General features: G+C 43.3%; 1 protein-coding gene across 1 annotated transcript in view; it reads left to right on the forward strand.

Annotated features, from left to right (window-relative positions):
* Positions 1 to 15,777, forward strand: part of TGS1 (trimethylguanosine synthase 1) — a 1,147,018-nt gene that overhangs the window by 336,650 nt on the left and 794,591 nt on the right. Inside the window, exon 5 of the mRNA XM_044065538.1 lies at positions 14,462 to 14,588. Coding sequence (XP_043921473.1) covers positions 14,462 to 14,588 — 127 coding nt within the window. The remainder of the gene's footprint in view (positions 1 to 14,461; positions 14,589 to 15,777) is intronic.

Consider the following 15,777-nt stretch of genomic DNA (forward strand, 5'->3'; position numbering starts at 1 on the left):
TGCTGCTTAACTGTAATATATAGCAGATGCAGTTATGTGGGAGCAATTTAACTTGAGTTTGTTTTAGGCTGGTTAACCATTATTAGCACAGCAGTGACACTGAGAGTTTTTCAGTATGTTTTTGACGGAAAATTCTTCAATTGAGGTGATGTGTCTGATCTTTTGTGGGATTTTTGTTCCAGCATTCTGGATCTAATTTGGCAAAAGCCTTTTCAGCTATGGATAGGGTGTAAAGTTGCCTAAAAAGGAGACTGTCATCTGTGTTCTTAAGTGAGTAGCTTGTGTTACTAAGTGTAGTAAGGTTTTAATTGGCAGGTAGTAATGGTCGTTTAATAGCTTGTATGTTGGGTGCTCAGGAGTAGAGATGCCCTGCCCTTCAACAGGGAGCCATTTACATTTACTGGTGGTCAAATAGCAGTGCTTGTATTTGGGGCTAAGATTTATGAATCTAAATATTTTATTTTCAGTTTTTTGGCGAATGTCTAAATTTTGGGCAGATTGTAAGGCGAAGATTAGATGAGAGTAGTTTAATCTGAGTGAGCGAGCACTGATGGTGGTGGGTTGGCAACTGTGGGATATTCAAAAACTCAACAGTGCGATTACCAGATGAGTGAGGCTGAGTGACCGAAAATGCAGACTTCCATTTACTAAATCAGGTAGTGCTGTTAGAATATTTCCTTTTCTGTGAGGTATAGTGATCTTAACATTGGCATATGCAAGTTCGGGAAGTGTACCCCCCCCACACACACACACACACAAAAGGCAACTTTAAAAGAGAATGGCTATGTTTAATTTTCATTTATTTCCCTTTTTTTCTTTTTTCCCATAATTCTGGGACTTGCTGTTACAAATCACAAATGTAAAATAGGGAGCTGATGGCTTGCCTAACTTCTTTTGTACATAGAAAGGATATTGTATGTTGCCTTGATTTAGGTTACAACAAATGGTTCAGCACATGTATTACACTGACGTTGAGGAAAAGCAATCTACACCCAAGTGTCACCCCCAGTAATCTGCAGGGGAGAAGATTTACTGTACTTCAAAGGATAAACAAAGTATTTAGCTGCAGTACAACAACAACTAGGGGCCTGAAATAAGGTTTTGAAAACAGTCTCTCTCTGTGTGTAGAAACCTTGCACTGATTTTAATTATGTTAATATAATTCAGGGACTTCTGCAGCTTACATAATCGTGCGTGTGTAAGTGATTGCTCCAGAAACATATTAACCACCATGAGGGGGACCATCCAGTGTTAAGTGTTATAGTGAAGACCCTGCTAACCACCATGAGGGGGACCATCCAGTGTTAAGTGTTATAGCGAAGACCCTGCATCATTAAATGTAGTGGATTTCCATTTTTTGAATGTGCCTGGTAGTTAGCATAGAGGACTGAGGCTGTTCTTCCATCTCCATTTGCCTACTGTGCAGCTCTGACCAAGTCACTTGACCAGGCAGTGGGCTTAACTGGTTAACACACACACACACACACACACACACACACACACACACACACACTTTATAGTAAATTTCCATGGTGTTCATCGTGTTTCACTGTTGCAGTTATTACACTTGGGTTATCCTGCTGGCAGGCTACCCGCAGTCGGCCAGAATTCCAAAGTCTAGGTTCGGCGTCGGTTGCTGTCGCCTCTTCCCTGACGTCAGTGCACCAGGGGTATAAAAGATGCAGCCAACTCCATTTTCTTCAGTCTTTCTTGCCACGCGGTGCCCGAAGCAAAAGCAGTTCGCAAGTGCCGGTCGGCCAACTCCTGAGACTTTCGAAGTCGAATTTCAGATCCGAAGTCTTCAATAAAGCTAAGTACCCCATTGGGGAAACTTTTTCTTGCTCCAGACCGATGTCAGTAAAAGTTAACAATTGTATTTCTTGTGGAAGCAAATACCTCATAAGGATTTTCACTCTTACTGTATTCCGTGCCTAGGCCCTGACCACAACGTTGCTAGTTGTCGGTTTTCTGCTAGATTCAACAAACGCACTATTAAGCGTTGGTTTGATTTTGCTTTGCATTACTTTGGCCGAAGATTTAACTACATAATGCCGTCGGAACAACCGATGACCGGAATTCATAAAAAACGCAAAGACAAAGAAAAGGACAGGCATCCGAGGTCCAAAACCGACGACGAAGCCTCTTCTAGGCCAGTCGCCAGTTCTCAATGAGGCACTTTCGCAGCCCCTGACACCCGCTACCTCAGAGCCACAGGCCGCATCCGACTCCCACGTGGAGATACCGAGGCCTCTGGAAACTGAAGGTATTGGGCCTGCGGAAACTATTCCCTCAGATGGGTCCAGAGCTGCTGAGCAGGCATCGGCTTCTGAGGGTGTTTTCAGACCTTCACATCTTACTATTAAGTTCACTACAGCAGCCAAGGCAAAGTCAAAAATGCCATTAAAGACAAGGAAACAAGTACAGCATTCTCCTGAACAGTCATCCATGCCAAAGAAACAGATGCTTAAAATGGCCGAGGACCTAATTACTTTGATCAGGGTTTCCCATCCCCCTCTTGATAAAAGGCCTAGGCAAGACACTGACTATGACTCCTCTGACCACGTTTCTATTTCCTCTGATTCCTCTTCAGATCAGGGATATTCTCTCCCTCCGTATGAGGACTCTGATGCATAAGAATCTATACCTTCAGCCTATCCACCTGAGGATTACTCTTTTTGGGGAAACCTTGCACACCATGAGGGAGCATTTCCATTGGGAGAGCCAGGATTATTCAGAATCCAAGAAAAGGCTCAGAGACTTTCTTTTATTGCCTCAGCACAGGCCCCAGGCTATCCCCCTGTGCTTGATATTGTTGATGTTTTCTCTGAATCCAGTTTGTCTCCTGATTCTTTACCCCCTGCACCAGTCAAGCCAGATAGGTACTACAGGGTCCCAGACTCTCATAAATTTCTTTACAAAAACCCTGCTGCTGACCCAGAAACAATTTCTCAGGGTCCCAAAGGGGTTAAGACTTCCACTGCAAAAAACCCTGTCCCCTCTGATAGGGATTCCAGAGCTCTGGATAGATGGGAAAAAAGTTTACACTTCTGCTACTTTAGCTGTAAGGGCTTTAAACTGCCAGTTTCACATGCTTAAATATCAACAATACCTAATGTCTTTGTTAAAACAGAAAATGCTTACAAACTCCGAATATCCTGACAATAAGGAAATGCAGGATTTATTGCATGCAGCTGAACAAGTGGGAAAGCAATACTCTGCAATGTGGTTTTGATTCATTAGAGGCTTCTTGCAGAGCCGCAGTTACAGGCTCTGTCATTCGAAGGCATGCTTGGTTAAAAGAACAAAGTTTACCTGATCATGTTAAAGTAAAATTATTGGATGCTCCACTACAGCATGATACTTTGTTTGGTGTTAAGGCAGAAGAGGTGTTAAAGAAAATGGAGGATAAAGCAAAATCAATGCAGACAGTAAAGGATGTCTTACAGGTTCAGCCACCTAGATTTAGCAGAAACTGGCCTTCTAAAAATTGGTCCTTTCGGTGTCAGACAGGCCACAAAGAGGCAGATACAGACGCCCAAGAGGCAGGTCTCCGCCCCAAGGCTCATACAGACTTAAACAATGGGGTGCTTCAGCCCCCAAAGGAGGAGAAGACAAATCACAACCTTAAAGATAACAGTCCCAATGACTTCCCTCTACAAATGCCAAGCGCTTACCTTTTGGCAGCACCCTTGGGGGGAAAGCTTGCACTTTTCTTACAAAATTGGCACATGATCACCCAGGACAAATGGGTACTGAATATTGTTTCCCAGGGTTACAGGTTACACTTTCACACCCTTCCAAAATCAAAAGGTATGCCAGACCTACCACAAAACCAATGGGCAGAGACACAAAAACAAATTTCTGCTCTCATGGACATGTGAGCTATTCAAAGAGTACCAGAGCAAGAACAGAGACAAGGATTTTACTCGAGACTTTTCCTGGTACCCAGAAAGGACAAAGCCTGGAGACCAATACTGGACCTGTCAATCCTAAATACTTTCCTGGATGTTCCGAAATTCAAAATGTTAACACTGCAGCAACTTCTACCCATGCTGGGCAAGAAGGCTTGGCTAGTTACTTTGGACCTCAAAGAGGCATACCTGCATGTCCCAGTCAGACAATCTTGTAGAAGATACCTCAGATTCATAGCTGGCTCAATGCATTACCAATTCTCTGCACTGCCCTTTGGCTTATCTACTGCGCCCAGGGTCTTCACAAAATGCCTGGCACCAGTAATTGCATTTTGCAGACAAAAAGGAATTCAAATATTTCCCTACTTGGATGACTGCCTTATTCAAGCAGACATCAAGGACATTCTTCTAAAGCATCTGGCGTTTGTAAAAAGATTGCTAATTTGCCTAGGGTACACAGTAAACGAAAATAAATCAAAACTAGTGCCCTCTCAAGAGATAATATTCCTGGGTGCAAGCTTAAATACAACTGCCCAGATGGCTTATCTCATGCCAGACAAGCAAAGGCAACTGACTCATTACTTTCAAATGATGGCAACAAAGACCCAGCTCCCTGCAAGAACAATTCTGCAGTCTCTGGGCTTCATGGCATCCTGCATTCTACTAATTCCATATGCAAGACTGCATATGAGGAAACTACAATGGTATCTAAAAAGTGTTTGGACTCAACATTGCCACAGCCTGGAAACAATAATAACTCTTATTCCCTGCCTGCAACAGGAGTTTCGATGGTGGGCACTGGTCTGTCACCACAACAAGGGACAGCCTTTCACCTTACCCACAGCCAGGCAGACAATAACCGATGCATTGGATTATGCCTGGGGGGCACACATGGCAGGAAAATGTATTCAGGGCACGTGGCCCAAGGAACAAATGCATCCTCACATCAATCAAAAAGAGATGCTAGCTGTACAGCATGCCCTGACAGCCTTCAAGGATCTACTACATCCAGGACAACTATTACTAAAGACGGACAATACCAAAGTTATGTGGTACATAAGCAAGGGGACACACATTCCTACCCCCTCTGCAGGCATGCCATGACTTTGTGGAACACAGCACTGACCTAACAAGTACATCTTCAGGCACAATTCCTGCCAGGAAAGAAAAATACTCTGGCAGACGAACTAAGCAGAAATCTCATGGATCCTCACGAATGGAAACTAAATCCACAGGTCTTCAGCATGATAACAAGGAAATGGGGACGCCCAGACATAGATCTTTTTGCCTCCCCTCACAACTGCCAACTACAGAGATTCTGCAGAAGAACTTATCATTCACAAGCATGGAAAGTGGATGCTGTATCATTCGGCTGGAAAACACTGACAGTTTATGCCTTTCCTCCACTGCCCCTTCTTTTCAAGGTGCTCTTAAAAGTCAGACAAGAGCAGCCAAAAATGATTTTGATTGCCCCAGACTGGCCACGCCAGCACTGGTACCCAATCCTAAAGAGCTTGTCTCAAGGCCCAGCCTGGGCTTTACCTCAAATTCCTCATCTTCTGACTCAACAAAACAATCAGATTCTGCACAGTCAACTCAGAACCTTAAATCTGGCTGCATGGCAGATAATATAGCCACTCAGACCACACCTCTCTCTAAAGCTGTTACGGATGTCATTTTAGAAGCCAGGAGGCCCAGCACTAGGAAATCTTATGCAGAAAAATGGAAGAGATTCTGTGCTTGGAACCAGGCACAAGGATTCGAACCACTTGTTCCAAATATACCTCAGATTTTACAATCCCTAACTGAGATGCTGGACAAAGGCCTACCCTTCTCATCAATTAAGATCCATGCCTCTGCCATTTCAGCTCATTACAATACGGAACCTCCAGTTTTCTCTCATCCACTACTAAGACAGTACCTCAGAGGGGCAGAAAACATAAGACCCCCAAGGAGAGCACCGATACCTACATGGGACCTCAATTTTGTTTTAGAAAAGCTCACACTGCCTCCTTTTGAGCCAGCCAATACAGCTGATATAAAATTCCTTATCATGGAAAACTGCTCTGCTCCTAGCAATAACTTCACCAAGAAGAGTCTCAAAGTTACAGACATTAATGGCAGTGGAACCTTTCATCACTTTTCATCAGGACAGGGTTTCTCTAAGGACAAACCCAACATTTATGCCAAAGGTAGTATCCAGTGTGGCTCTTAACTAAACCATTCATTTGCCAACATTTTATCCAAATCCCCAGAATAAAAGGGAGAGACTTCTGCACGCTTTGGACATACACAGACAGCTACGCTTCTATTTGGACAAAGCAAAAGCTTTCAGAAAAACTGAGCAACTGTTTGTAGCTTATGCTGCAGGATCACAAGGAAAGCCTGTCTCAAAGCCGACTATTTCAAAATGGATAGGACACTGCATTCGTTTCTGCTATTCACAACATGGCAAATCAGTGCCTAAGGGCATTAGGCCACATTCAACCAGGGCAGCAGCCTTCCTCAGAGGAGTACCAACCAAAGACATTTTAGAGGCTGCAACCTGGAGTTCAGTGCACACTTTCAACAAGCATTACCACTTACCTCTCTACTCTAAATCCAGAGCAGGCTTTGCCACTGCAGATGTTCATAGTGTTACACTGCTGCAGTCATCACACTTGGGTTATCCTGCCATCAGGCGGTCCCGCAGTCGGCCAGAGTTCCAAAGTCTTGGTTCCAAAGCGTCTGTTGCTGTCGCTTCTTCCCTGACGTCAGTGCGCCAGGGGTATATAATATGCATCCAACGCCATTTTCTTCAGTCTTTCTTGCCGCGCGGTGCCCGAAGCAGAAGCAGTTCGCATCGACCGACTCCTGAGATTTTCGAAGTCGAATTTCAGATCCGAAGTCTTCAATAAAGCTAAGTACCCCATTGGGGAAACCTTTTTCTTGCCTCAGACCGATGTCAGAAAAAGTTAATAATTGTATTTCTTGTGGGAAGCAAATACCTCATAAGGACTTCCACTCTTACTGTATTCCATGCCTAGGCCCTGATCACGACGTCACTAGTTGTCGGTTTTGTGCTAGATTCAACAAACGCACTATTAAGAGACGTTTTGATTTTGCTTTACACTACTTTGGCCGAAGGTTCAATTATACCATGCCGTCGGATTAGCCAACAGCCTCAATACCGAAAAAGCGCAAAAACAAGGATAAAGACAGGCATCCGAGGTCCAAAACCGGCGATGAAACCTCTTCTAGGCCAGTCACCAGTTCGCCGGTTCTCAGTGAGGTGCTTTCGCAGCCCCTGACACCCGCTACCGCAGAGCCACAGTCCGCATCAGACTCCCACGTGGAGACATCTAGGCCTCTGGAAACTCAAGGTATTGGACCTACGGAAACTAATCCCTCAAATGGGTCCAGAGCCGCTGAGTAGGCACCGGCTTCTGAGGGTGTTTTCAGACCTTCACAACTTACCATTAAAACAACATCCAAGACAAAGGTACCATTAAAGACAAAGAAACAAGTACAGCATTCTCCTGGACAGTCCTCCATGCCTAAGAAACAGATGCTTAAAATGGCCGAAGACCTCATTACTCTAATCAGGGGTTCCCATCCCCCTCTGAGAAAAGGCCTAGGCAGGATACAGACTATGACTCCTCTGATCAGGTGTCAATTTCCTCTGATTCCTCTTCAGACCAGGGATACTCTTTACCCCCCTATGAGGACTCTGATGCTTAGGAATCTATCCCTTCAGCCTTTCCTCCTGAGGATTACTCTTTTGGGGAAACTTTACATACCATGAGGGAACATTTCCACTGGGGCAAGTCAGGAATACTCAGAATCCAAGAAAAGGCTCAGGGATTTCCTCTTATTGCCTCAGCACAGGCCCTGGCTATTCAGCCTGTGCTAGACATTGTGGATGATGTGTTCTCTGAATCCAGTTCATCTCCTGACTCTTTGCCCCCTGCTCCAGCCAAGCCAGATAGGTATTATAGAGTCCCTAACTCTCACAAGTTTCTTTACAAAAACCCTTCTGCTGATCCAGAAACTATTTCCCAGGGTCCAAAAGGGGTTAAGGCTTCCATTGCAAAAAATCCAGTACCCTCTGACAGAGATTCCAGAGCTTTGGATAGATGGGGGAAGAAAGTATACACGTCTGCAACTTTAGCAGTAAGAGTTTTAAATTGCCAGTTTCACATGCTTAAGTACCAACAATATTTAATGGCGCAGTTAAAACAGAAAATGCTTGCTAGCTCAGAAGCTCCTGATTGTAAAGAAATGCAGGATTTATTGCATGCAGTTGAACAGGTGGGAAAACATACTCTGCAATGTGGTTTTGATTCTTTAGAGGCCTCTTGTAGAGCCGCAGTTACAGGGTCTGTTATTCGAAGACATGCTTGGTTAAAAGAACAGAGTTTACCTGATCATGTTAAGGCAAAGTTATTGGATGCTCCTTTACAACATGATACCTTGTTTGGTGTTAAGGCAGAAGAGGTGTTAAAGAAAATGGAGGATAAAGCTAAATCTATGCAAACAGTCAAGGATTTCTTACAGGTACAGCCACCTCAGTTTAGCAGAAATTGGCCAACAAAAAATTGGTCTTTCCAGTGTCAGACAGACCACAGAGAGGCAGATACAGACGCCCAAGAGGCAGATCTCAACCCCAGGCCTCAAACAGACAACGACAGTGGGGCACCTCAACCCAAAAGGAGGTGAGGACAAGTCTCAACCTTACAGGAAACAGTCACAATGACTTGCTTTTGTGTACACCAAGCACGTCCCTTCTGGAAGCCCCCTTAGGGGGAAAACTAGCACTTTTTTCTCAAAACTGGTAAACAATCACCCAAGACAAATGGGTCCTGAATATTGTGTCTCAAGGTTACAAGTTTACCAAAGCTAAAAGGAATGCCAGACCTGCCATAAAATCAATGGGCAGAGGCACAAAAACAAATTTCAGCCCTCATGGACATGAGAGCTATACAAAAAGTACCACAACAGGAACAAGGACAAGGATTTTGCTCAAGACTCTTCCTGGTCCCCAGAAAGGACAAAGCCTGGGGGCCTATACTAGACCTTTAAATTCTGAATACTTACCTGGATATTCCGAAATTCAAAATGTTGACATTACAGCAGCTTCTACCCATGCTGGGCAAGAAAGCTTGGCTTGTTACTCTGGACCTCAAAGAGGCATACCTGCATGTCCCTATCAGACAAAATTGCAGAAGATACCTCCGATTCAAAGCTGGTACAATGCACTACCAATTCTCTGCACTGCCCTTTGGCTTATCTACTGCGCCCAGGGTCTTCACAAAGTGCCTGGCACCAGTAATTGCATTGTGCAGACAAAAAGGAATTCAAATATATCCATACCTGGACGACTGCCTCATTTAAGCAGAGACAAAGGACATTCTTCTACAGCATCTGGCATTTGTGAAAATGTTGCTAATTTCTCTAGGGTACACAGTAAATGAAAAGAAGTCAAAACTAGTGCCCTCACAACAGATTGCATTCCTGGGTGCCAGTTTAAATACAATGGCCCAGATGGCTTACCTCACGCCAGAAAAACAAGTGCAACTAACTCAATATTTTCAACTACTGGCAAAAACGTCCCATCTCCCTGCAAGAAAAATTCTGCAGGCCCTGGGATTCATGGCATCCTGCATACTACTAATACCATATGCCAGACTGCATATGAGGAAATTACAATGGTACCTAAAAAGTGTTTGGACTCAACATTCTCACAGTTTAGAAGCAGTAATTTCAATAATTCCCTGCCTACAACAGGAGTTTCGATGGTGGGCACGGGCATGTCGCCTAAACAAGGCTCAGCCTTTTACCCAACCCACAGCTAGGCAAACTCTAACAATAGATGCTTCGGATTATGCCTGGGGAGCACACAGGGCAGGAAAATGCATTCAGGGCAAGTGGACCACAGACCAGATGCATCTTCACATCAATCAGAAAGGGATGTTGGCTGTTCAAAATGCCTTAACAGCATTCAAGGGCCTTCTACATCCAGGACAACTATTACTAAAGACAGACAACACCACAGTAATGTGGCACATAAACAAACAAGGGGGCACTCATTCCTATCCCCTATGTAGGCAAGCCATGACCTTGTGGAACACAGCTCTGATGTACCAAGTTCACCTGCAAGCACAATTCCTGCCAGGAAAGAAAAATACTCTGGCAGACGACCTAAGCAGAAATATCATGGACCCTCATGAATGGAAATTGAATCCACAAATCTTCAGCATGATAACACAAAAATGGGGATGCCCAGACGTAGATCTTTTTGGCTCTCCTCTGAATTGCCAACTACAAAAATTCTGCACAAGGACTTATCACAAACAAGCATGGAAAGTGGATGCTCTTAAATCTATGCCTTCCCACCACTGCCTCTCCTTTCAAAGGTACTCCTAAAAGCCAGACAAGAAAAAACACAGATGATCCTGATTGCTCCAGACTGGCCATGCCAGCACTGGTACCCTATCTTAAGGAACTTGGCTCAGGGCCCACCATGGATTCTGCCCCAAATTCCACACCTTCTGACTCAACAAAACAATCAGATCCTGCACGGTCAGCTCAAAACCCTAAACCTGGCTGCATGGCAGATACTTTAGTCAAGCAGGCAACATCTCTGTTTAAAGCTGTTATGGATGTCATTTTGGAGGCCAGGAGGCCTAGCACCAGGAAAGCTTACTCAGAAAAATGGAAGAGATTCTGCGCCTGGAACCAGGCTCACAGCCTTGACCCTTGTGTTCCAAACAATCCTCAGATTTTACAATACTTAACTGAGATGCTGGACAGAGGCCTATCTTTTTCATCAGTTAAGATTCACACCTCAGCCATTTTTGCACATTACAACACGGATCCTCTTTTATTCTCTCATCCCTTGCTAAAGCAGTACCTTAGAGGGGCTAAAAACATAATGACCTCCACGGAGAGCACCAACACCAACTTGGGACCTCAGTTTCGTTTTGGAAAAACTGACCCTACCACCTTTTGAGCCAGCCAATACAGCCGATCTAAAATTTTTATCATGAAAAACAGCTCTGCTCCTGGCAATAACTTCAGCACGAAGAGTCTCAGAGCTACAGGCATTAGTGGCAGTGGAACCTTTTATAATTTTTCATCAGGACAGGGTATCTTTAAGAACAAAACCCTACCTTCATGCCAAAGGTGGTATCTAGTGTGGCTCTTAACCAAACCATCCATTTGCCTACTTTTTATCCAAACGCCCAAAATAAAGGGGAGAAACTTCTGCATTCTTTGGACATACACAGGCAGCTACGCTTCTGCTTGGACAAAACAAAAGCTTTCAGGAAAACTGATCAACTGTTTGTAGCATATGCTGCAGGATCACAAGGCAAGGCTATCTCAAAGCAGACTATATCCAAATGGATAGGACACTGTATTCGGTACTGCTACACACAGCATGGAAAATCAGTCCCTATTAACATTAGGCCTCATTTCACCAGGGCAACAGCCACTTCAACAGCCTTTCTTAGAGGAGTACCTACCAAGGAAATTTTGGAGGCTGCAACTTGGAGTTGAGTGCACACCTTCACCAAGCATTACCACCTGCCTCTTTATTCTAAATCCAGAGCAGGATTTGCCACTGCAGTTCTGCAGGACCTCTTAGCCAATCCTAACTCTTTATAGACCAGCCACCCAAACTTAGCTTTGGGATTCAACCCAAGTGTGATGACTGCAGTGTAACACGATGAACATAGTACAGTTTTGTACCTACCATAAATGTATATGTTAGAGTGTTCACACTGCTGCAGTCCAGGCTACCCTCCCCCCATCCCCTCTGAACTAGCTGGACTTATCTATACCCTTCTATCCTATACAACCTTGGGGTGTATTTGCTGGTAACTGAAGGTATTGTTTTTATTTTATATGTATATTTTTTATTAGCAATATGTATTGCCTACCCACTTGGGGGCACCTGACATCTGGGGCAAGAAAAACTGAATAAAATGGCGTCGGATGCATATTATATACCCCTGGCGCACTGACATCAGGGAAGAAGCGACAGCAACCGACGCCGGACCAAGACTTTGGAGCTCTGGCCGACTGCGGGACCGCCTGACGGCAGGATAACCCAAGTGTGATGACTGCAGCAGTGTGAACACTCGAACATCTACATTTATGGTAGGTACAAAACTGTACTTTCTGCAGGGCCTTGTAGCCTCTCCTAATCCTATTTAGGCCCAGCCACCCAACCTCAGCTTTGGGATTCAACCCAAGTGTAATGACTGCAACAGTAAAACACGATGAACATAGTACAGTTGTGTACCTACCATAAATGTAGATGTTCGAGTGTATTCACTGTTGCAGTCCAGGTTACCCACCCACCACCCCCCTTTTCTTTGCTGGGACTTTTCTGTACTTCTCTGTTCTATACAACCTATGTGGTGTATTTGCTTGTAGATGAAGGAAATGTTTATTTTAGTACATGCATGCTTCTTGGCATAATTATTTAGCCTACCTATTTGGAGGCACCTGACATCTGGGGCAAGAAAAACTGAAGAAAGTGGCGTCTGTTTCATCTTTTATACCCCTGGCGCACTGACGTCAGGGAAGAGGCGACAGCAACCGACGCCGAACCTAGACTTTGGAATTCTGGCCGACTGCAGGTAACCTGCAAGCAGGATAACCCAAGTGTAATGACTGCAACAGTGAATACACTCGAACATCTACATTTATGGTAGGTACACAACTGTACTTTACTGGCCGTAGGAAAAGAAGAGACAAAACTGTAGTTGCACAACAAAATTAAGGCAAGATAATTTGCACAGGGCATACAACACTGCACATATTTTGTGGGACTGTAAGATTTTTAGAGCACCCACTTCAGCAAAATAGCCACTCAGATGACAAAAAGACTATCTTTGTCGTGATATGACATGTCTACCTTGCAAGCTTTTACTTTGTGGCAGTAGTACTAGTTAGAGCACAAGGGGACAGAATACGAGAAGAGATGTTACAAATAGAATACATGCTGCCTGTTCCTTCCTGTAGCACTGTAAAGAACAGTATGCATAACACTTTTTCAGTTCTAGACCTTGGCCCTGTGTAAGATTCTTCAGTATAAGTATTTAAGTATACCCCAAGTTTACTATTTGATTCTGAAGTAGCTAATCAAAAAATGTTACACAGAAAGTCACTGTATTTGCCATAAAGCAGTGAAGGAAAGTGGACAACAGCTCACAGCTGACAAGAGTTCTGTAGTCTGAAGCTCATAATTCTTCTTTGAGATAATGAGGTAACCATCCTGGATCATCTAATCTACAAAAAGTAAGTCGCTACATCAAAAACTAACCAGTTCAGCAGCAGCAAAATCTAGACCAGAATCTGTTTTTGGGGTAGAATGTGCAGAAGAGCTGTTTCTTTGATACAGATTCCACAGTTGCCAGTACACTTGAACAGTGTTGTAGCTGGTGTCTCGTTCACTTACTCCTCCAGGCATTTCAGTCCATTCCCTTTTCCTCTCTTGTTGTTATAAATTTTTGGAGGATGTCTGTTACCACTTAAGTGTGAATATTTTCATTTTTTTTATCTCATCTGCCATAGTAATGGTTAATCAGTGTGGGTGTAAAGTGAGGGCTTTAACCTTTTATCTACTCAAAACTGAGAGGCCACCATACTTTGTCACTCTAGAATCCTTTGGGAAAAATTAAGCTTGTGCCCCAAGTACTGCTAGTGCTGATTTGACTAAGTAGTTCTCAGAACCAATTCCTTTTTTGCTGTGAGATATGAAGCCCTTAATGATTGGGTAAGTTTCTCCTGATCTGGCATGATTGGGGACAAGGATCAACAATGCCATATCTTTAATCTGTGTCTTGTTCGTCTGATTTTAAGAAGTCACAAGGCCATGATTTTCAGAAGCCAAGCATACCATGGTCTTTTCTGTCCTCTTGCAAGCTAAAGATAAGATTAATTTTTCAGCTGCTATTTTCCTGGTTAATGTTTTCCTCTTGTATCTTATAAATGTAGTGTAACAAAAATGTTATTTGAAGTTCTAACTCCTGAAGCTTAATGTCTAAATTGACAGCAGAGGAATCCAGCCTTGTTAAATTATTTGTTTTCAGTGAGTACTGCTCAGTGTGTATGAGCTTCACTTACAAGTATTGTTGAATGTTAGTCACATAACTATCATCGCATCTCCCATTTTCTTGTTAGCTAGATTGTCTTATGTGAGCAGATGAAGTATCCAAGGGTTATGCTATTAAATCTGCAAGTTCTTTAGGTTTCACTACTATAAATTTAACAACTACCTTTAACTTTACCACAGGAGTTTTTCACAGACATTACAAGGCATACTAAAGTAGTTGTTGGGAAGTTAAATGTATTTTTAGGTTTTCTTTAATGCTTTAGAAGAGCAGGTAAATATCCTCATGTCCTGTAATCTGGAACTCAAAACCTGCTTGATTCTTTTATATATGTATTTCATATATGTTTGAAAAGATTAAATAAAAAGAATTGGATTTTTTTTCTCTGAATCACATGCATTAACATTTGTATTTCTGGCAAAAACAAGGGTGATGTTTTGTCCACAGTTTCTCATCACCTGCCGCAGACAGTTTCATGTCCTGTCAGAGAAGGAGGTTGTCGTCATCTATCTGATAACGAAGAGGACGGAAATGATGATCCACCTGATTCCAAACCAGCAAAGATCAAGAAAAGGTAAATACTGACTTGATTTTTGCATTTTTTTGTTTGTGTGACAGTGTATCCTTAAATGATTATTTTGACTAGGAGGGTAAAGTTCAGTATCCATACTTTGTTTTAGTAGCTTCTTTGCTTCATGACTTGAAATAACGATACATAACCACCCATAGCATGTCTGAGCTTGCCCATTCCGTTCCTATCTGTTACAAAGTCCACTGATCCCTGTTTACTCTTCTGTGAATTCACCTTTATTAGTTTTGTTACTAGTATTCCAGTGTTCCTGTCTCATGCATGCCTGAACTCTGTGACTGTAGTTTTCTATTAACATCTGTCCTAGAAGTGTGCTCTGGGAATTCCCACACTTTCATAAAAAAAAAAAAAACAAAACAAAAAAAACTCTGCATTATTGATGACTTTTTTTGTCTTTTACTTTCATCATGTTGTTGTGTTGTGTTGTGAGGAGGAGACCCTGGAGAGGTGGAGATATGCTCTAGAGAGAAGAGGAATGAAAGTCAGCAGGACTAAGAGAAAATATATGTGTGTGAATGAGAGGGAGGATAGAGGAATGGTGAGGATACAGGGAATACAGGTGGCGAAGGTGGATGAGTTTAAGTACTTGGGATCAACAGTTCAGAGTAATGGTGAGTGTGGAAGAGAGGTGAAGAAGAGAGTACAGGCAGGATGGAGTGGGTGGAGAAGAGTGTCAGTAGTGATTTGTGACAGATGAGTACCAGTAAGAGTGAAAGGGAAGGTCTACAAGAAGGTAGTGAGACCAGCTATGTTATAATGGTTGGACACAGTGGCATTGACAAAAAGGCAGGAGTCAGAGCTTGTCGTGGCAGAGTTGAAGATGTTAAGATTTGCATTGGGTGTGATGAGGATGGACAGGACTAGGAATAAGTATATTAGAGGGTCAGCCCAGGTTGGAAGGTTTGGAGATAAAGCCAGAGAAGCAAGATTTGGACATGTGCTGAGGAGGGATGCACAGTATATTGGGAAAAAGATGCTAAGGATGAAGCTGCCAGATAACAGGAAAAGAGGGAGGCCTAAATAAGGTTTATGGATGTGGTGAGAGGACATTCAGGTGGTTGGTGTGACAGAGCAAGATGCAGAGGACAGGAAGAAATGGAAACAGTTGATATGCTGTGGCAACCCCTAATGGGAGCAGCCGAAAGAAGAAGAAGACTTTCATCATGTTGTGTAG

Source organism: Protopterus annectens, chromosome 3.part0 (assembly GCF_019279795.1).
Source record: "Protopterus annectens isolate FY-2018-M chromosome 3.part0, PAN1.0, whole genome shotgun sequence".
Classification (NCBI taxonomy): Eukaryota; Metazoa; Chordata; order Ceratodontiformes; family Protopteridae; genus Protopterus; species Protopterus annectens.